The following is a 21,234-nucleotide window of genomic DNA, read 5'->3' as shown; positions in this document are numbered from 1 at the left end:
CATCATTTTACATTTTGATGAATTTAGAGTCATTAGCCAGGTGTCACACCAATTAATAATTTGGTTAAGATCATTTTGGAGGCTCAGGTGGTCATCAGAGCTGTTAATAGAACAATAGATAATGCAGTCGTCAGCAAAAATGCGCATGCATGATGATAAGTTTTTGGGTATATTATTAATGTATATCAGAAAGAGTAAGAAAGAATATTGTGAATTTAATGAAATTCACAATGTAAAGAACTATTTTCATTTCCCTATCTTAGTTGCATTAAAAACCATGTATTTTTTCATGATTTAACAAATTAATTTCTTGACACAATCTCGATTTGCTGAAGCTTTCCACCAGTTAAAGCGTCTACTTGGAGTCTGTATGGTTAGTAAATCTACCAAAAAAACTATAAAAATGTTGGCCGAGGCAACAGTTATTTCAAGCGCCCTTTCACATGAAAAGTGTGAGCACCAAAACGGCCGTTGAAGTGTGTGTGCAGGGATGTGAGAGGCAGGAAACACTGTCGCGTTAGTAAACAACTTGTGGAGGCCATGGGGCATGCAAGCAGCTCGCAGCACTCTGAGGAACAGAAGCCGACGGAGTGAACGCACGGTAAAGGTGGTCAAACATGTGTCGCCTAAGCATGCATGAGATCGTGACACTGCCTGAGTGTGCACGACATTGACAAAAATACGAACCTTAATTCGTGTAGTTGTCTCTTTGCTAACAACATCAATGCTCCGCCTTTCTGGCAAAACGGCGACATTTCTTTTTCTTTTGCTCAGGACTATACTTCGTTACACAAGCTGTTTGCAGCAGTGTGGAAGGTAGGGGCTCCTTAGCCAATCATGGCTGCAGGAGCACAGCAAATCGCCCGTCAAACATTTGAGCAGTTTAGGACTAGATTTAAAACATTAAACACAAAAATTTAAAACAGCTTGAAGTGGCGATTTTAAAGTATAGGGAGCGCCTTCAATCAGTTGCGAAGCTGATAGCAATGACCCGCACGAACACAGCTCCGCGGAGGCCTGTAACAAGGTGGTGATGCACCGTCTTTCGGCAACATGGCGTCACCCGATTCGGTTGTGTACCCTGTGTGTCGCCCATTGAATGTGCACTGTTTCCCCAAGCTGGCGAAGCAGATAGCTTTAAATGCTCTTGAAGGGCTTCACGTCGAGAGCGGAGGCAGTTCAAGCTTGAATTCACTTATCAAGAGGACTGCAAAACTCACTCAGATGAGTGAGCGAAAGCTCTACCAGTGGACAACAGAGACGGAGAAGGCGGGCAGAGTGTGTGGGGGTACCACTCTGCGTGCGGCTAGGGCTGGAGGCGAGCTGCGGATCTAGCCCCACACAGTTGCTCCGTGGTACTCCCCACCTTGTAGCGTGGGAATCGTGGCTACGTCGGGTTTGAACAAATAAGGCAACCAGCAGCGTCAACTATAACAACGTTTACTGCTAACAGCAATAAAGAACACTGGCAGAGGGGCGTCCTCTTTGCAATAATAGCAGGTTGGCCTCGTTGCCCAGGATCTCAGGCAAACGAGGTCACTCACGGGTTGCAGCAGGTACTCCAGTCCGGCAGGTTAGGGGTCTCACATCCGAGAGAGAGGGTCTTCCCTGGTGGCGTTGTTTTGTACCTTTTTACTTTGGCAAGGGGAATGTCCTCCTCGCCCGTCAGCTACCTTCCCGCGAGTCGGGGAGGAAGGGTGTGTGCGTCGCGAGAGCGAGGGATAAGCGGGAGAGGGCGTAGTGCGCCTCTCCCGTGTCTATGCCGGTTCTCGACGCGACCGCGACGCGGGGGAAGATGGGCACGTGTGCTCCCCACAAGTGTTGTCACCGAAGAAGTGTTGTGGTGGGAAAGGCGGGGAGCAGACAAGGAAGCTGGACAATTTTGACCTGAGTGTGTTGCGAAGTGTGGTGCACGACTGCTTCCAGAGAGATATATTACGACTCTCGCCAAGGTGGTGCAGCGTTTAAAAGAGGGCGACACACTACCAACTGTATCCACAGCAACAATGCAAAGGATGCTGAAGAAGCTCGGCTTCCGATACAAGAAATGGTCTCGGAATGCACTGCTAACTGAAGCAACGCACATCATGCAGTGTCGCCGCCGGTACGTGCGCCAGATAGTGGAGCTGCGATGCCAGGGCAGGCGAATTTTTTTTCATCGATGAAACATGGATCAATGCAGGCCACACGCGTAGTCGGGTGTGGATTGACGGTACCATCCAGTCTGTGCACGAAGCACTTCGATGCGGAGTCTCGACTGGTCTTCAGAATCGCAGTAGCAAAGACGGCAGACTGATTGTGACGCACTGCGGCAATGAACGTGGTTTTGACTTCTGAGCTAAGAAGAGCTCAGGTGACTACCACGACAAAGTGAACGAAGACCCCTACGAAAAGTGGTTCTCACAGAAACTTCTTCCACAACTACCACCAGGTAGTGTTATCGTCATGGAAGACGAAACAACCAGTGGTGCTGATCTCAGTTGCGACGAGGATGATGAATTGTGGGCCCCTCTAACGGGATAACTTGATCCTTGTGTGCACACAAGTTGAGATCATTCAGTACTGTTGCAGTGAGAGCAGCGAAAATGAGAACGAGAATGTCTCCAATGAGCTATGGCAGACGCCCTAGTGGAGGGCTCCGGATTAACTTTCGCTGCTTGTGCGTAGAAAAAAAAATATGGCCAGTCCCTTCGGAACGAGCACCACCCGTCCAAAAAGAAAAAAAGAAATCAAGAAGAATAGATGTTGACTACTGAACGCATCTCAAGTTAATCATGCAGGCACCGAATCGATGAGAAAATTGGCCTTCACACCCTAGGAGATGCCAACAACTACCGCCATCCAAAAGGAGTGAAAAAGGGAGCAAAATGTTGACCACTGAAAAGCTGTCAAGTCTCAAGATTGATTTGGTGATGCTTTACAAATGTGTGTGAGGAGTAGTGGCGTGGGTGGGGGGCTGGGCTCCCACCCCTGGTTACATGCCCGGAGGCCCTGCTGTTGAACGTAGACAACCAGATAGAGAAAATTGGCTGTGCTTGGAGAATACTTCGCATTCTCTGTGCCTAGCAGACGTGTGAGATCTGTTCGCTGGTACACCAGAACGGAATACAGTACAAGCAAGGAAAGCAGACAGCATGTGCGCTGGTTCTCCACATTTTTCACTGTATGTCACTTCTGCCGGGCGATAATGGCAGCGTTTTTTTTAGTTTCAATATAAAAAAACCCAATTTTTTCGAGCTCTTTGTGACGCACTAACCTGCATTTCAAGAGTAAAATTTTGCACAGAGGCTACTGCATGTCTAAATTATCTGAAGCTAGCCTTTCTACATGGTCGAATATTTGATTGCAGTTGGCAGTCAAATTTGTGGGTTCTGGCTACGGGCGCTAAGCGTGGTCAGCCATGGCGCCCAAGATATATGCAGCTGCACGATGCAAATCTTCGACGCCGTGAGCCATATCAGTGCATTGCACCCGGTGCGATATATATGCACTGTGCACGCTGGCACTCATAGCCATGCCATTACGGCCCGACCTTCTTGCAATTTGTTTATAAGAGTGCTTACTAACAAAATACTCTCCACCAGGAATGCTCTATGAATCTGTGAAGTTGTTTTTACTGCTGAAACTTTAAAACCTCAAATTAATGAAATTCCTGATTTAAAGAAGTTTTTTGCTGCAAGAACAACTTTGTTACATTGAGGTTCGACTGTACTTAGGGCGGGCGCTTGCAAATCAGTGGTGCTGCCCTGTGCATCTTTTTTTTTCACGGCGTCTGACAACTGATAGAATCTAGTCTAGCAATCAAACAATTGATTACTGGAAGTTTCTCACTACCCTCATTTTTTTTGATGGGCCCGCATAATTGAGTTGGCTTGAAGGTGGCTACATGGCACGCATAACTTTTGCTATGGCTGTTTGTCCCTGGGGCTGCATTCTCTGCGATCCACTTCATTTTCCATTTTTATTTTCCATACATTGGTTCAGATGCGGCTTTGCAGCCACTGCACCACTGCCTTTGCTGGCATTGTACCCTCAGCGTGACACATGGTAAAAATGGAAATTGAAATAAGAATGTGTCGAAATACGAGCTCTAGTTCTGTTAAACCTATTTAAAATATAAAGTTAAGTTGTGTGGATATCATCACATTTAAAAAAAAATAATTATGGTCCTTTATCAACGCATAAACTATGTATAAAGAGGCACATGAAAAAGATTTGTCGCTTCATTGTTACCTAAAAATTACAATCCAACATCGATAATTTCAACTCGAAGGGGTCTGAAGATTTGTTAAAATTAAATGGAGTTTGAATTGAAGGAAGCTAACTGAATGGAGGACTTACGTTCAGCACCCCATTAGGCAACGCATGTGCACCAAGCTAACACACGAGTGACAAGCTCTGGAAGTGTGGCTTCCTGGTGGGAGTGACAATGAAGCCAGCTGCCGTGAAGCCACACTTCTAGGCAAAATTCTCTATGCTGTGAAGCAGCCTCTCGAGGCAAAATTCTAATAAAATCTCGAAGGTGACTTTTGTCCCTAACTTTTTTGAATTTTCAGTGCAGGTTATACATGCCAAACATGGTACTGCCATATGGTACTGCCATATGGTAAAGCAGGGTATGGTTGCGCTGCCCAGCCGTCCTCCCTCCCAATGAAATGCTGACCAAAATATGGTTGCTATGGCCTGGAATCGAGTACAAGATTAGGTGTCTAGCAGCACCATGCCATAGCCACTATGCCAACTTGGCTAAGCAACCCAGGAATACCTTAAAGAAGACACTACAGTAAAACAAGTTTCTCTATACTGTTCCAATTTCCGTCCAGGTAACCTTATAACGTTATCATGCAGGATGATGATTGGCTACAAATAAATAGTAATTTGAGGGGCTGCTCAATTGCTAAGCAATTAAATTCCCCTGCATGTAGCTGCACTGCCACTCTCAGAGGCCATTCTCTGCCAAGCATAACCACCTGCTTTGAGTTATGGCCCACATGACAGAGGGCGCCACATGTCAACTATGGCGCCCTAACCACTGGCAGAGCAGTGTGAAGAGGCCCAGCGAGTGCCATTCTAAAAACAAAAAAAAAAGAGAGAGAGAGAAAACACCAATAAAACATTGGCCGACCACTTGCCTCCTCCACAGTGTAGACAGCACAGTTGGGCACGACCTGCTCGCCGATTTCCTCGACCAGTTCGGCAAAGAGCTTGCGGTCCTCAGAGTTGATGATGGACTCGATGGGTGTGCCCAGAACGGCCACACCATAGCGGTCTAGCGTGCCGTTCTTCTGTAGCTCTACGCCGCAGTTGAGCGCTGTCTGACCGCCAAATGTGAGCAGAATGCCGTCGGGTCTTTCGGACTTGATCACCTCACCGACGTAGTAGGGTGTGATGGGCAGGAAGTACACCTTGTCCGCAAGCCCTGGTGATGTCTGCACTGTTGCTATATTGGGGTTGATCAGGATTGTTTGGATCTTTTCTTCCTTCAATGCCTTGATGGCCTGCAAGGAGAATAAGGCACAAGAAAACCATGGCAATTTGCAACACATTATGTTAATCTCTGTCACCATCAACAAACTTTTACACGGCATTGTTGCTAATCATGTACACACCGTGGGATCTCATTATTGAACCTGTGCAACTTGAACTGATGCTATAGTCCTGTCAAAATAATGTTTATTTCAATGTGTGATAACTAGGGCTGTGCAAATGTTGAATATCAATGAATCGAAATGAATAGTGAATGTTCGAATAATATGGTATATTCGGTGTAGAGAAGAGCGCAGTGCCGCAGGTTACGTGCGCCGTGGAGCCCCTTAAGCTCATGCTGCTCAAGTTAGCGTTTCACTTTGCTTTCACCGCAAAAGGCCCATCGAGCATGCCGTGGATGGGCCACCCTGGTTGGCACGGTAGCGGACTTTGTCAATGCGAGTGCTTTACGTAGTTGGTCTGATGCAATGATTGCAGACATAGCGCCCAAACACCGCAATTCGCAGAACGGTACCGCTTTGGCAAAGGCCACATCTGTCGATATAAGGTTTGTCCAAGTCGACAGGACCAATCGACATGATAACCGCGATGCACAGAGGGAATGGCAACATAAGCAGCGTGTATTTCGTAAAGTGTGGATATCGGGATGATTACCCGCTGATAGGCATGCAGATTGTGTTGGTTACGCAGTGATGAACTTCCCATCGCTTCAACAGTCATCAATGTAACCCTCATACGTGACCTCACAACTGATCACATGATGAGCCGCCTGTATAAATGTACTAGCGGCAAGCACTCTGCGACGGCTTGAGGCCCGTTGTCATATCGGCCAGCGGCGAATTTTTGTCACGGCCACAATGCCTAGGTCATTAGGCCTAATCAATGCTGCTTCAGTGGGTGTTGGTGACTAAAGTTACGGCTTGACGCCGAACCGACGCAGATCTATTGGCACCAGCTGGGCAACACTTGGAAAGATGACAAACCATGCCGCAAATGAAGGTGAGTGCACGGAATGGTAACAAAGTTGTTCACGGCCACCATCTTTGCGACACATGGAACAGCGGTCTCTCGTTACTGACGGCATTCATAAATGCACATCAGCCTCTTTTTAAAGCAAAGCTTTCTTTGTCTCTTCCTTCGACTTGCCTCTTCCTTGCCTCTTGCACACACGCCGCGTCGGGGTGGTGGTTCAGAGCGTGCATATACATGACAGGAGTGTGGCAGAGAGGAAAGCCAACGCAAGAAACTCGTTTGGACTTTTCCATCACGTAGCATGTGCACAACGCCCTCTGGAACCCTCTGGGTATTGTCACATTAGCCTCTTGACAGCTGTAATTATCCGTGCCCCCTGCAAAAGCATTGCAGAAACTGCAGCATTTACCTTTCTCTGTTATACTAACGTGCAAGTCCAGAGGGGACGTGGATAGAACTGTAGAGAGGAGGGGGAAGAGGAGGCAAAGAAGGGGTAGAACTGACGCGGTCACAAAACGAGTGACTAGCTGCATTGCTAGTCTTGCAGTTTCCATACAGCGGGGGAGGGGAGAGAGGGAAAGATAACATGAGAAGGCAAGGAAACTGGTTGTGAGCAAAGTGGAGGTATGGTATGCTTCTGTTATTTCTGAAACAGTCAAAATACCATGTGTTGTGTCGGCAGCGGCAGGCAAGCGGGGGGCCCCGACGGGCGAACGCGCGGCTAGCGCCGGCGCAGTGAAGGAGACACGGAGCTAACTGCTCCCGATGAAAACCGGAACGAAGACTCCGCCGACCTGCGGCTGTTTATTGCTTATAAAGGCTTCACCTGCTAGATGGCACCTCCCGATTGGTCCAAGCTTGTCACATGACAGAAGGGGGGTGCGCCATCTAGCTAAGCAATTACAAAACATACATGTGCGATGACACAGAGATCTGACAGGGGGCGACACTATACTACATCATCCCCCCCTGGAAACAAAGTAAGCATACAGTGAAACGCGCACACATGACGCGCACTTAAGTCCAAGGACAAATTCAGTTCGTTCACCCCCACGTTCACACACGCGCACCAGTCGCACACAAAGCACGCACTTAAGTCCACAACAATTTCAGTCCGTCCCTGCCCAAGTTCACATACACGTGCACCAGTCTTGGGCACCAAAACACAGGCAGTCACTCAAATAAAGTCCAACAAGAAACACGGCACAAAACTCACTGCACCGCAACAAGGAGCACATTTTATACCTGTGTTAATGAAACATGTGGACTGTCTGCTAAATGTCACAACGAGGCCCTTAGCCGTGGCATTTCGAAGACGTAAATACGCTCTACACTACAGAAACAAAATCATCGAGCCACGGAGGCAGTTTTCTGTCACGATGAGGACGCGTGCGTACTTCAGAAGAACTTAGGGGGTTGCGACGCGTATCGGTCGACTTTAAAGACCCAGTCGTCCCACTATTATTTACCTCCCCCTGGTTGGAAAACTGAATGTGGTTGTCGCTCAAAGCTGGAGAGGGTTGCCCAGGAAGCTCCTCTCGACGTCTCAACAAGTCCTGGGAGGCTACCAATTCCCCAACGGAATCAGAGACTGCTGACTGTGCAGACTCGGAAGTGATACAGTCAGTCGAACTGCTTAACTGATGCCTATGAAAGGACGATGTCACTACAGACAAGTCATCGGAATGACTATCCAAGTTTGAATATGAGTACAAAAAGTTTCTATCACTTGTACACATTGTACTACCTGCTGGATCCTTCATCACTACGGTTAACTTAGACACATGCCACGTTTGCCCATCACTGAGTAGAAAAGTAGATGGTCCTATCTGGGCCTTGACTTTACGAGGTTTACTGTACTTAAAAAATCCCTTCCTGTTAAATCTTATTCTGACGGTGTCTCCCACCTTGATACGAGTTGCCTGAGCACCTCTACGTTTGTCTACGTACTGTTTAGTCTGCCACTGTTTCTGCAAGACCCTTTCTTGAACTTGAGACACAAGACTGTCCTGTTCTCGTAGGTCAACACAGAGCCGCATGGTTCCATCCTTCTTGTGCACCACCACGAGTGGAGACACCCACTCAGTAGCCTCGACGCGCTCGATGACGTCGCAGTCCTCGAGACGTCGCAATTCATGTGTGACCTGGTCACGGAGAGCCAGGGGTAGTCGGCGCAACTTTGAAGATACTGGTTTCGCATCTTGCTGCCGATGAATTCGGTGCACAAAGTTGTTGACGAGACCCAACTCGTCACTGGAAAGGTGATGAAAACCCGGAGGCACACCTGTGGGGCTCTGTACTGAAGGAAGCGATGGTAGACGACATGTCAACGACGTACCATCGATCTGTATGCCCAAGCGTTGGATGGCGTCTAAACCCAGCAGTGATGTTCCTGTAGTCGTTACGTGGAACGTGACGGAGCATGACTTTTGGAAAAACTGGACAGTGGCTTGAAACAGGCCTTGAATGTCAATGCATTGCTTAGAGAAATTTTTCAAGTCCACTGTTTGTGACAGTCTGTGCTGTCGACCAAAGTGCTTTCCAAAATCTTCGGCCGTCATCAATGAGACAGACGCTCCCGTATCCACCGGCAGTCGCATGGAGACGCCGTTCACTACGACTGGAACTTTCAAATCTTTTTTAGTTTCAAAAGCGCTTACCGTCAGGACAGACGCGGACGGCTGCCCTGCGGAAGTTGAAGACCGCGTCTCTGCGGAAGAGACGTGCTGAGCAGTACGGGTTTTTCGGCATACTGATGCAAAATGGCCCAACGTGTGGCAGGCGTTGCACCGCCGGTTCCTTGCTGGACAATTCCTGTACGTTGCAATATGCTTCGTGCTGCCACAGCGATCGCATGCACCACGGTTCCCGGAGGAGCCATGTGCGAAATGTCCGTCGTCTCGGCGGCCTCTCGGAAGAAGGCCGTGGTCTCGGCGGCCTCTCGGAAGAAGGCCGTGGTCTCGGCGGCCTCTCGGAAGAAGGCCGTGGTCTCGGCGGCCTCTCGGAAGAAGGCCGTGGTCTCGGCGGCCTCTCGGAAGAAGGCCGTGGTCTCGGCGGCCTCTCGGAAGAAGGCCGTGGTCTCGGCGGCCTCTCGGAAGAAGGCCGTGGTCTCGGCGGCTTCCCGGAAGAAGTCGGCCCTCTTGGCGGCTTCCCGGAAGAAGTCGGCCCTCTTGGCGGCTTCCCGGAAGAAGTCGGCCATCTTCATGGCCTCCCGGACTACGTCGGCCATCTTGGCGGCTCCCCGGAAGAAGTCGGCCATCTTGACCTGTCGACGGAACGCCAAGCTGGGATGCTTCAATTCTTCGAACATTTTCAGAGCCGAACGCGCGGTTCGCTCGATGCAAGGCTTCTAACGAGCGTCCAATTTCTTCTGCCTTGTCCAGGGACAGGGTTTCGCCATGAGCCAGCAACTTTTCGCGAACGCTGACGTTCGCTACGCCATGTATTATCTGGTCTCGGACGCGCTCGTTGTAGGCTGTGCCGAAGTTGCACTGTACCGCCTTCTCCTTCAATGCGGTCACGAATTCCAGGAATCCCTCTCCCTCGAACTGCTTTCGACTGGTGAATTCGTGCCGTTCCGCCAGGACATTTGTTGACGCGGCGAACAGCCGGTCAAGCCGCTGCAAGAGTCTCGGAAACTCTGACGCTGGCGGGACCGCATCACTTGACGTTGACGCTGCGCCGGTCGACTGCCTTGCTGCTTCGCTTGAAGCTGACGCTGCGCTGGTTAACTGCCTTGCTGCTTCCTGCTCCTCGTCTGCAAAGTACTTCCGTTGTCCCTCACGCCCGAGAGCGCTGACGAGCGCGGACGCTCGTCGCGCGTCTGTCCAGTCGCCACCGCCGGCCGCTTCGAGGTGGGCCTGAAAAATTTTTTTCCATCGATGCCATGGAATTAACGGTGGGCCGGGCACTTCAAGAAAAACGGGAAGGTTCGCCGTAAAAGCCATGCCGGGTAGCGTGCAGGAGACAGTGCAGGAGGCAAGCCGGAGCTCGCCGCAGGAATGGGGCAAGGACGAACGAAGGGGCGAGTAGGCCTAGGCTCGGAAGCCTCGCGACGCCAAGTGCGTCGGCGGCGTTTGCCTGCCGTGCGGACACGGGAAGGGTCGCTTCACTTACGAAGCTCGTTGGTGTCCCGGGGCTTCGGTCGGAACCGCTGCGGGAATCCCATCTTCGTCGCCAAAAGATGTTGTGTCGGCAGCGGCAGGCAAGCGGGGGGCCCCGACGGGCGAACGCGCGGCTAGCGCCGGCGCAGTGAAGGAGACACGGAGCTAACTGCTCCCGATGAAAACCGGAACGAAGACTCCGCCGACCTGCGGCTGTTTATTGCTTATAAAGGCTTCACCTGCTAGATGGCACCTCCCGATTGGTCCAAGCTTGTCACATGACAGAAGGGGGGTGCGCCATCTAGCTAAGCAATTACAAAACATACATGTGCGATGACACAGAGATCTGACAGGGGGCGACACTATACTACACCATGCAAATTAGTCATGAGGTAAACTGACGCAGCACATGAAGACGCAAAGCCGTATTAAAACACTGTAGGGTCTAGGCGACACTACGGAAGCAGTCGCACGTCAAATCAACATTTCTGTGCCCGCCGCAGTAGTTTGATGGCTATGCCATTGCTTGTGGTTGTGGATTCAATCCTGACCGTGGCAGCTGCATTTTGACTGGAGCAAAATACAGTAGAACCTCGTTCGTACATTCCCACTACGCAGGATTTCCCGGCGAACACAAGAATGACCCAATTGAGTTACGCTTACTTTTTACCCGTTCATGGTTCATACATTCCTGGAAAACACTATCTCTTGGCACCAACGTTCAGCCCACTGCCAAACTGCGGTCATACGAGACTGTTTTCCGGCTGCTAGATCACACGTAAGCAAGATGCGTGGGGCGCATGCAATCAAGAACAGTAGCTGCCTGCCACAGCAGCTTCACCGCAATACTTGCCTGTCTCGCATGAAAACACTAGTGAGCACTCAGCTTTTTATTTTGGTACCAGCAAACATCCTTCCATGTCATCGCATGCCATATTCATAGCTATCACCGCCAACTCTATTGCGATAAGCATCTTCACCTATCTATTTCAAAGCGCATGGTGATGCTGGAAGCGTACCACATGCTTTTAATAGGCAATGATACAAACAAGCCACCATTCCCTGCTGGTGACTGCGATTGTATGATATGTTTTCCGGCCGCTATATCCCGTGTAAACAAGAAAAGCAGGAGGTGTGCGCGATCGACAACAGTAGCCTCCCACCACAGCAGCTTTACCGCAATACTCGCCTGCCTATCTCACATAAAAACACTGGCATGTACTCAGTTTTTAATTCCGGTACCAACAAATCTTCTCCCGGGTCGTTGCATGCTAGCATTTACAGCTATTGCCGCCAACCCTGTTGCGATAAGCCCCTTCACCTATCTGTTTTACAGCACGTGGCGCTTAATGCTGTTGGAAGCGTACTGTACGCTTTTAGTAGGTGATAAACCAAATGAGTCTCCATTCCTTGCTGCAGGCGGCGCAATGTGAGAGACACCTATCCCTCCGGCGGTATCAGGTGCCGCCCACGAGTTTGATTCTATTTCGGTTTTCTGTTACCATCTTAAAACACTACGCAATAGAAAAACAACAAAATGCGTCTCGGGCTGCTGAAGACCCACCAGCTCAACGCGTTTCGGCGCCTCGTGCCGCAATTCGCGAAACGATTTGCATTACGTAGATTTTTGCTAGAGTTGAGTCTGTTCAATTTTTAATTTGTTAGATGGTAAGTTTTCCCTGTCAGTATGCTTTTTCTTGCATTTTTTCTTAAAACATATGAATGAGGTTCTACTGTACAAAAAAAGCTAGCACACTTAAATTTAGCTGCCCGTTAAAAAACACCAAGGTGTCAAAATTAATCTGGAGTCTGCCACTATGGTGTGACTCAATCTTTTTGGCACGTACAGCCAGAAGATGTAACACTTCTGCCACGATGCGATGTGCTATGTGAGGCAATGATGATGCTCAACCCTCTCAGAGATTATGAACAATGGCACACAATAACGCCTCAAGCAGACAAACAGCAGTGGTGCACTCAAGGCAATGTTTAACATCAGCTCGCCACTATCATATTGGACTAAACGTTGAAGAAATTACACATTCACTATCCACATCACTGCTAATTATTGTCAATCAAAGCAAACGGCATAGAAAGCTTTACTTACATAGATTCCCACAGTGTGTGGGATCTGCATATTTTTTTCTGTAGCTTCGAGCAACCTGTCAAAAAACTAGCTTTAGATTTACAAGACGGGTGCGAAAGTGTCGTGTCCTGGTTGCAAAGGGGAGGGGAGGGGGGGGTCATGTGAACTTGCCGTGATCGCGCAGATTCTAGAATCTTTGACAGGTGGCAAATCACACCGAACCTGACTATGAAATGAAGCAGATTACACCTGCTCTTTACTGTCCACACCGGCAACACAAGTCAAGTGATGAGCGATACTTTTGGCTGTAGCACAAATTAGCCTTATGATAAGCCACCTGCTATAGCGTTAGAATAACTCTTCTGCATTTTGGAGAAAAACTGGAATGCAAAACTTCCTATGCAATAAATAAATTATTGCTGCAAAACACAGGCCCACTATTAAACTGAGAATCTCGTTGGTATTAAGTACAAAGCATAAATCATTCGTTAGCTTCTGGAAAAAAAGAACAAGCACTTTATTCCATTCACCAGAAGTTCTATTGATAAAAACATTTTCCAGACCTTCCTATACCAGAACTGAGCAGTAATCAGTGCCGGCATAGTAATTTGGGGTTCCCTTTAATAAGAGAAGACCATACTGTCTGTCTTGAATTCTATGTACCTATGTTACTGATAGCTTGCTAGATTCTTGTTCTGCAATTCTAGGAGACTTCCGAACATGTACAGCCCCGTATTTTCTTGCAGGCGCTCATAACCACACTACAGCTGATCCTCACAATAACGAAATCGGCGGGGAACATGAAAAAATTCGCTTTCACAAGAATTTCGTTGTTGCAAAAAGAGACAGCACAGATAGCTAATGCATCGCAGAATAAAAATTTACTGTCAAAATTCTGCTGCCTACTTCGGCAAGCTTTGCCCGAGGATATAGAACCACAATGCCGACAGTATGAAGTGCCCTGCATGCGTCGACCAGCAGTGGCAGTACTGCCATGGTGCAGTATTCTCGATCAAATGCTTTCGGAGATGCGATAAATTTTGCGAGATCTTGCGTAACTTGGCACCGGACGCAGAGAAACAGCGCATGCAGCAGCATTTCTCCAGTGCACGCTGTTGCCCGTATAGGCACTGACTCATGCGGTGCCGAACATAAAAGCGACCGTATCTTGTGTAGCCGAAGGCAAACGATCGAGATAACGGCCCTTTCACACAAATCTACGTCCGGTGCCAAATCCGCACGCAATGCCTGTCGGGTGGCACCAAGACCAGCATTGTTGAAACAAGGGATGCGTATTCCCGGACGATCGCTCAATCACGGCCCGACGTGTGACACTCCATATGCTGTGACCACCATCTCAAGCGCCATAAACAACTCCATGTCGGTGGGGTGTGGATTTCCTTGTTTTTGCTGCATTTTTCTCACCGAGGTGCACATTAAGCAGTTCACTGCATTGGTGATTGTTGTTCAAGATGCGCCATCAGCTTGCATTCAGTTTCGCCTCACGCGATTGGCCTAGGCCTCGCTGAGTCGTTAGCCGCGAGAAATGCAAACTGAACGTGTGTTTCAAACAACGATCTACGATCTCACCTAATAGGCGTGCAAAAAGTGTCATCATACGTCGGTAGCAACGTGTGCCGCTTCAAACGGGTGATCAACAAACAAGATGGCAGCCATGCCGTGTTTCCAGCCCACTGATCACTTCTGGCGCTTGGTTGTTTTTGTGAACAAAAATGGCGGTGCCCACACATGCATAAACTGGTGGTATTTCAAGCAATCTTAGTGCAAAACAATCGCATTTGAGCACATTTTGGAGCCTGCTAGCCTTATGCGAGTAGGTAATATGCGGAGTTGCTTTCCCGCAAATTTCGTTGATGCGGGATTGCAGTACAGCGACATTTCGTTGCCAGGAGGTACGAAATGCAATCAATCCTATGGACGTTCGCCGAGGATACGAAAATGTTTCATTGTCGCGGGTTTCGACTGTATTATGGCCCAACCTACTTGCTATTTGTTTATAAGTGCTTACTGGCAAGATACTATTCACGAGGAATGCCTTGGAAAGTTTTGTTTCATTACAAACAACGGCAAATTTTGGTAGCTTTCTGTGATGCATCTACTTGAAGTTCATACAAAGCCTTTCATGAAAGCTTTTTATCTACACTACCAGAAATGAGGTTTCTTATAGCGTCCAAAATTTTATTGCTGTTGGCCCCTGAACAACAACTGGAGACAAACTAAAAGAAGTCTGCTGTGCGTAAGGAGCAATACACAGTTTGTGTTTGCAATACCAATGTACTGTCACTGCCTTTGTTGCTAACAGCTTGTAGAATACACACAATTAATGCATTAGGAATTAGACTCCCACCTGAGAGCCTGAGTAGTCAAACTCTCCAGCCTGGCCAATGGACAGTCCCCCTGATCCGAGAATGAGAACCTTGCGGGGTCGCTTGGAGCCAAGGGCGGGGGGCGGTGCAAGCGCTGCAAACTTGGCCGAGATGCGTTCCTCGATGGGGTAGCTGCCGAAATTGAGGCCCACACATCACACTACGGCATGTATGCGCAGGTTCATTCTAAGCAACACAACGCACACTCGCTTACAAGCGACCGTCAGTGGTGCAACCTGTGCCCCCTGAGAAAACCGAGGAAGACAATGTCTGTGGACGAAGACACTCTACGGACATGCACTGGGCTCTGTGAGCAGACCTTTAGCTGCCGGATCTTGGTCACTGGAAATTTTCATTTGAAGGAACAGTGAAAGCTAAACAATCTAGCAACACTCGAGGTGTCGTTAGCTACTGCTACTGTAATTATGGCCACTGCAAAGAGGAGAGACTTAGTCTTTTTACAGTCCTCAAAGGAACAGGTGAAGAAAAAGGAGGCAATGAGTGTCCTTTGAGAAACAGAAAAAGTACCTGCCGCCTATTGCTTCAAGAATTACTAAGCTACCTTTTTGATGAAAGATGTTCGGAAGGGTCAACGGTTTCATCTCGTCTTGCCTTAACAGCAACAAATATGCCCGCCAGAGAAGACTTCTTGTTTCTATACGGGCGCTCATGTCGGTCTACATGCACGTACTACCGTGCTTAAAAGAATGCTAAATCAGTTTAGACTGACAAATACTCTTGAAAAACTATTTTCATTAATTTTGTGATACAGTTAAACGCTGCAATAACGAAATTGGCGGGGAAAGCAAAAAAATGAACTTTCGCAAGAACTTTGTCATTGCAAAGTGAGACAGCACAGATAAGGAGTGCATTGCAAAACGAAACTTGATTGTCAAAATTCCATTAAGCCTACTTTGGCAAGCCTAGCTTGAGGCACAGAACATATAAGCACATTGCCGACAACACAAAGAGCGCCCCATGTGTCAGTCAGCGATGACAGCATTGCCACTTGCCATGAAGCGGTATTCTTGGTAGATCACTTTTGGCAATACGGTCACTTTCGGGAGATTCCGTGTAAACTGGTACCAGATGCAAAGCAGCAGCATTCCATGCGTACAACAGCGCTCTTCCAGTACATGCTGTCACCAGCAGACACCTACGCATCCGGTGCTGAGTGCAAAAGTGATTGCATCTCGTATCGCCGAAAGTGATCGACTGAGAATATGGCTGCTTCGCGCAAATCTACGTCTGGTGCCGCCGAATCTGCATGCGATGCCTGTTGGGTATTCCCAAAATCAGCGTTCTTGCAGCAAGGGATGCATATTCTCGGACGATCGTCCCATCACGTCTGGATCCGTTGTAGCCCACGTTGGTGGGTCAAGGGATTTCTTTATTTTTGCTACACCTTTCTCACTCAACTGCAGATTATGAAGCTTGGTATGCAAAAACCGTCGTCGCATGTCGGTAGAGACATACGGTCCTGCCATTTGAAAAGGGCAATGAACAAACAAGATGGCAGCCATGATGTATACCTGGCAAGCGCGATCGCTTCTGATGTCCAGTTATTTTTGTAAACAAAAAATGACGGCACCCATGCAAGCCTAATGTAGTGGTATGTTACGCAATTTAAGGGCGAAGCAAAGGCATTTGAGCACTTTTCTGAGTCTGCTAGCTCCGTGCGAGTAGGCAATATGAGAGGTAACGTTTCAGGAAATTTCACTGATGTGGCATTGGCAGTTCAGTGAAATTTTGTTGTTGAGAGATATGAAATGCATTGAATCCTATGGGCGTTCGCTGAGGATACGAAAATATTTCGTTGCCGCAGAATTTCGTTATCGCGATTTCCACTGTAATAGGTTGATTATATAGGAGATAATGAAATTTAAGGTTTCATTGTTTAAATCTCACACTGAACCACAGAGCCAGTATGTCAGTATAACGTCACAGATTTCTAAGTATTTTTCTTGCATTTGGGCCTCAATGGCTCAGTAAAAGTTCGCACAACTTCCCAAGTTCAATCTTTATCTCCTTTAGATTACAATGTGGTTCATATTTAAAAGTAAACAATTAACTAGGTCATAAAATACGTCATCAATATCTACGACATGACGTCAAGCTGGTGGGGGAACTTAAAAATATACATAAAAAAATTTCTTAAACCTGACTGGATTCAAGGCCTGGCTTTTAACGTGCCCGACATGCTACTAAACGAGGTTTGTGTATGAGACCACTGCAACCATTAGAATAGTCAAGTTGCGACATTCAAGATTAATAATGTTTGACATAACAAATTAAACCTGGTACTTTTTTCAGAAACTTTTGCTGCATAAAAAAGAAGGAAAAGAAAGTGCAAATACTGTATTTACCCAATTTTTACAGGCACCCAATTTTCACAAGCTTAAAGTAAGAAAATGAAAGTGCACCTGAATAAAACACGTTGCTCATTCATTAAAAAAAGTATAGCATGCCCTCCCACATTCATGACCAGAAAAAGATGAGACTCAGAATTTACATTCACAGAGTGGAGTGAAAACTTTATTGCAAATGTCCGGCAACTTGGGCGGGGTGGGGCCATAAGCACCCCAGTCTAGGCGACGGCCTCGAGTCCTTGGACTCGGGCAGCTTCCTCGGCGTGCCGGACAGCCCACAGTTGATCGGCGAGGTCGTGGCTGAGCAGGGCCGCCTCCCAACGCGCCCCTCGGTTCGAGACTGCCATTTCTATCCCGTTCGTCGGGGACTCCTGCTGCTGGCTACCGGTGCATGCCCATGTACAGCATGTGCTGCGGTGTCGCTCTGGCTCCACACACTTTTACAGTCGTCGAACGGATAAATTTCAGGGTAGCAGAGGTGAAGGATCGCCAGGTTAGGATATGTGTGTGTCTGCAATTGCCTCCGGGCAACCGCCTGTTTCTTGTTTAGTTTGGCGTGCGGTGGTGGGTATTTACATCTGTTCAATCTGTAGTGTTGCGTGATGTCTCTGAAAGTGGTCATGCGATACCCCCACGTCCACTCCCGCATCGCTCTCGCGGTGGGCGAGACGTCGGGATTGCCGGTGGGCGCCGTGGCTCGGCATGCAAGTCCTCGAGCCGCGGCGTGGGCCGTCTCGTTTCCCGGGAGCGGAGGGTTCATGTGGGCGGGGGTCCATACGAGGAAACTGTCGTTTTTGCGGCAAATATTGCCCTGTTGAATTTGGAGAATGCGGGCCGCTTCCCGGAAGATCCGGCCGCTAGCGTAGTTGCGTATCGCTGCCTGCGAGTCGCTTATCATCACTTCGGCATCCGTGGTGGCTACCGCGAGGGCTATCGCTGCTTCCTCGGCCGCCTCCGTCTCTTCCGTGCGTATCGTCGCACTCGCAACGCAAGTTCCGCTGTGGTCCGTGATTGCGACTGCGAAACCATGTTGCCGCTCGTAACGGGCCGCATCTAGGTAGACAGTTTCTATAATTTTTAGACCCATTTCTTTGACAAATATGTGCGCGCTAAATTCAGGTAAATATGGTAAGCTCAAGTACAATGAAATCCATGAATTCAGGCCAATGTGATCAGCACTACACATTGGATGTGACCTTAATGGCATGTTCAACTAGTCTATTCAGAGTGCTTGGGCAATGTTCCAAAAGCTATGTATGGCAAAACCTGAGCTCTATTACGAGACTAAATAGCTCCAACGTGATAATGAAACCTGATTATTCAGCCTGGTTACCCTTAAACGGTCAGGCAGGTGCACAAGACAAGTGCCGGTCTCCCGCGGAGAACCCACCTGGCAAAATGCAGTTCATGTGCTTGAACTGGTACGAAACAAAATGGTCATGAGTGAATAGGCCTGACACCCCCTGATATTAATTTCTGGTGTTTGCCTGCAGGCCCCTTTACCACATAACTTGGCTTAGTTGATTACACCTTCCAGATACTGTGAGTAAGGAAGATGTCTGCTCAGCACCATTCCACATCGATTAACACCACACAGTTTTCAACTAATGTGATAGGTGTGCAAGCTCTCACGAAAGAGGCAGATCCTTCTGGCTCACAGCAAAGGGCACAAGCTGTACTTACCAAGTTTTGCTGGCAACGGAGTCCTTCACGGAGTCAAGGAAGACGTCAAACAGAAACTCCAGGTCAGCCGGACCAGCCATGTGCTCCGGATGAAACTGCACACTGTAGGTTTCCCGTAGGCAATGTGTGATCAATGCAATATTTAGATAAAATCTTATTTGTAAGATCAGTAGAAATCAGAAAATCTCGCCAAAAATATAAATAAATAAATAAATTCTCTCGTTTTATGTGCCAAAACCACAACCTGGTTATGCGGCATGTTTTAGTGACGGACTCCGGGTATGGCGTTTGTTATGTGGTGGCAGGTACAGTGGAATCTCGTTGATGTGTTCCTCGCTGTTGCATTATCCTGGCTGCTATGTCGCGTTTTGCACTCCTGGGCCAAATCCCGTTGACACCCGTGTGTTATGTTCTTCTTTGACATATTACCATTCTGTAATGTTCCCACATTTCGTTTGAATGCGGTGGCCACGTAAATTTAGCGGTACAGCCAGCTAGGATGTTGCAACAAGCGACCGGTACATTGTAACAAATGTCCGGCAGAATGCAACAAGTAACTGCCACACTGCAGCAAGCGACCAAAGTTTGCATTAAGCGATTCAAGCTGAACAAGCCAGGCGCTGCACAAGCGTATTGGGAGAAAACTTGCACAGAACATTTGGCGAAGCACCTGAAAAAAAAAATTGTCCAGCGATTAAAACTTATCAGGAATTGCGCACACTGGGCCAAATCCACCAAGCGCAGGGCTACATTTACAATTAAACCTTGTTAATTTGAACTCAGTTTATTCAAAATCCCGCATAATTCGAAGGATTTCAGCGGTCCTGACATTGATCACGCAACTTTTACTGCATGATTTGAACAGCTGGCACACCTCTACCATTCAGTGGTTTTTAACAGTGGCTTCTGAAATTTGAGACTCTACAGGACGCGCGGTGTCGTTTGATAGCCATGGAGGCTAGGTTTCATTGGCAGAATGGCAACCAGGTGTCACTAGTTCACAACTTTTACAGTGGAGCTGTCGTAGACTAGTTTCTAGCATTTCATGATGTGCGTAGGCAAAAACTATCATCATGTGGCATGATCCTGGTGTCAGTGCAGGAAGGATCCCAGCTCAATGGCACATACCCCTGGGGGCTTGGGGACCTGCAACGCACCCTTGAACTAGCCTTGTCACGTGCGATCTACAATCTTTGCCATCTATGCAAAGAACGACAGGGTGGCTGTTCCGCCCTATGCATTACCGACGACGGGCGAGAGCCTTGCCGTGGAATGTGCCGACGCATGCGCCGTGCAGACTGGGGACGGAATCGTTGTCACCACCGTATACATTCCTCCAGGAACGTCAAATAGGGACCTTGAAGACTTTATGATCGACACATCTGGGTGGATCCTCCCAGTGGACCCCAATCTCATCGTCATTGTGGGTGACCTTAAGGTCGATGTGTCTTGTCCCAACGGAAGTGGTTCTTGGCCTTTCACTTGGGAAGGTTCGGCCTTCAATGTTACCCCGAGACCAATGTTTCAACAATGCGCCATCGGTCGTGCATAGACCTAACATTCACTAAGAACATCTCCAGTGTCAACACAAAGCCCATGGCCGTCTATCATAGCGACCATAAAAGCCATAATTACTGTGGTCACAAGATAAACGTAAATATAAATAAACATAACAATGTGCATATTTGTGCTATATTGTTCTAATTTTTTTTATAGTTATATACAGCTCCGCAGGTCATCCACCTTCACAGAGTGGAATGGCTCTGAATTTTTGTTTTCAGTGCTTCACTGCACCTCTACAATTCCCGTTTTACACAATGCTAGTCTAGGAGGCTGGCGTTAGTTGACAGACCAACAACCAGGTGCCACTAGGTCACCATTTTCTCTTTCAGGTTTTTGCAACTTTCTGGTTCCATTTCCACTGCTTCTTTGTCCAGCATTTCTGGTGTAGAATCGCTGCACCAAAAATATCCACCAAATTGTTTTTTGACATCTTCTACTTGTTCTGCACTGCAATTGGACCTGTTTGTACTGTGCTGGTGACTTCATTACCGACTGTTAAGTGTTAAGATGATGCCCAGGTATGAAACTGACTCTGTGCCAGAAGGTAGGCCTAAATGAGGCAGAAGAGTGCCAAAACACAGCTG

The 21,234-nt window shown here is 48.1% G+C and overlaps 1 protein-coding gene across 1 annotated transcript in view; it reads right to left on the bottom strand.

The window, feature by feature from the left end:
* The window catches only part of r (carbamoyl-phosphate synthetase 2, aspartate transcarbamylase, and dihydroorotase rudimentary), a 184,959-nt gene that overhangs the window by 125,944 nt on the left and 37,781 nt on the right, over nt 1-21,234 (bottom strand). Inside the window, exons 9-11 of the mRNA XM_055069310.2 lie at nt 19,088-19,189; nt 15,017-15,167; nt 5,133-5,498 (exon numbers count right to left, since the gene is read on the bottom strand). Of these exons, the coding sequence (XP_054925285.2) occupies nt 5,133-5,498; nt 15,017-15,167; nt 19,088-19,189 (619 nt within the window). The remainder of the gene's footprint in view (nt 1-5,132; nt 5,499-15,016; nt 15,168-19,087; nt 19,190-21,234) is intronic.

The sequence above is a fragment of the Dermacentor andersoni genome, chromosome 9, assembly GCF_023375885.2.
Source record: "Dermacentor andersoni chromosome 9, qqDerAnde1_hic_scaffold, whole genome shotgun sequence".
Lineage (NCBI taxonomy): Eukaryota > Metazoa > Arthropoda > Arachnida > Ixodida > Ixodidae > Dermacentor > Dermacentor andersoni.
This window is presented reverse-complemented; position numbering and strand designations above follow the sequence as displayed.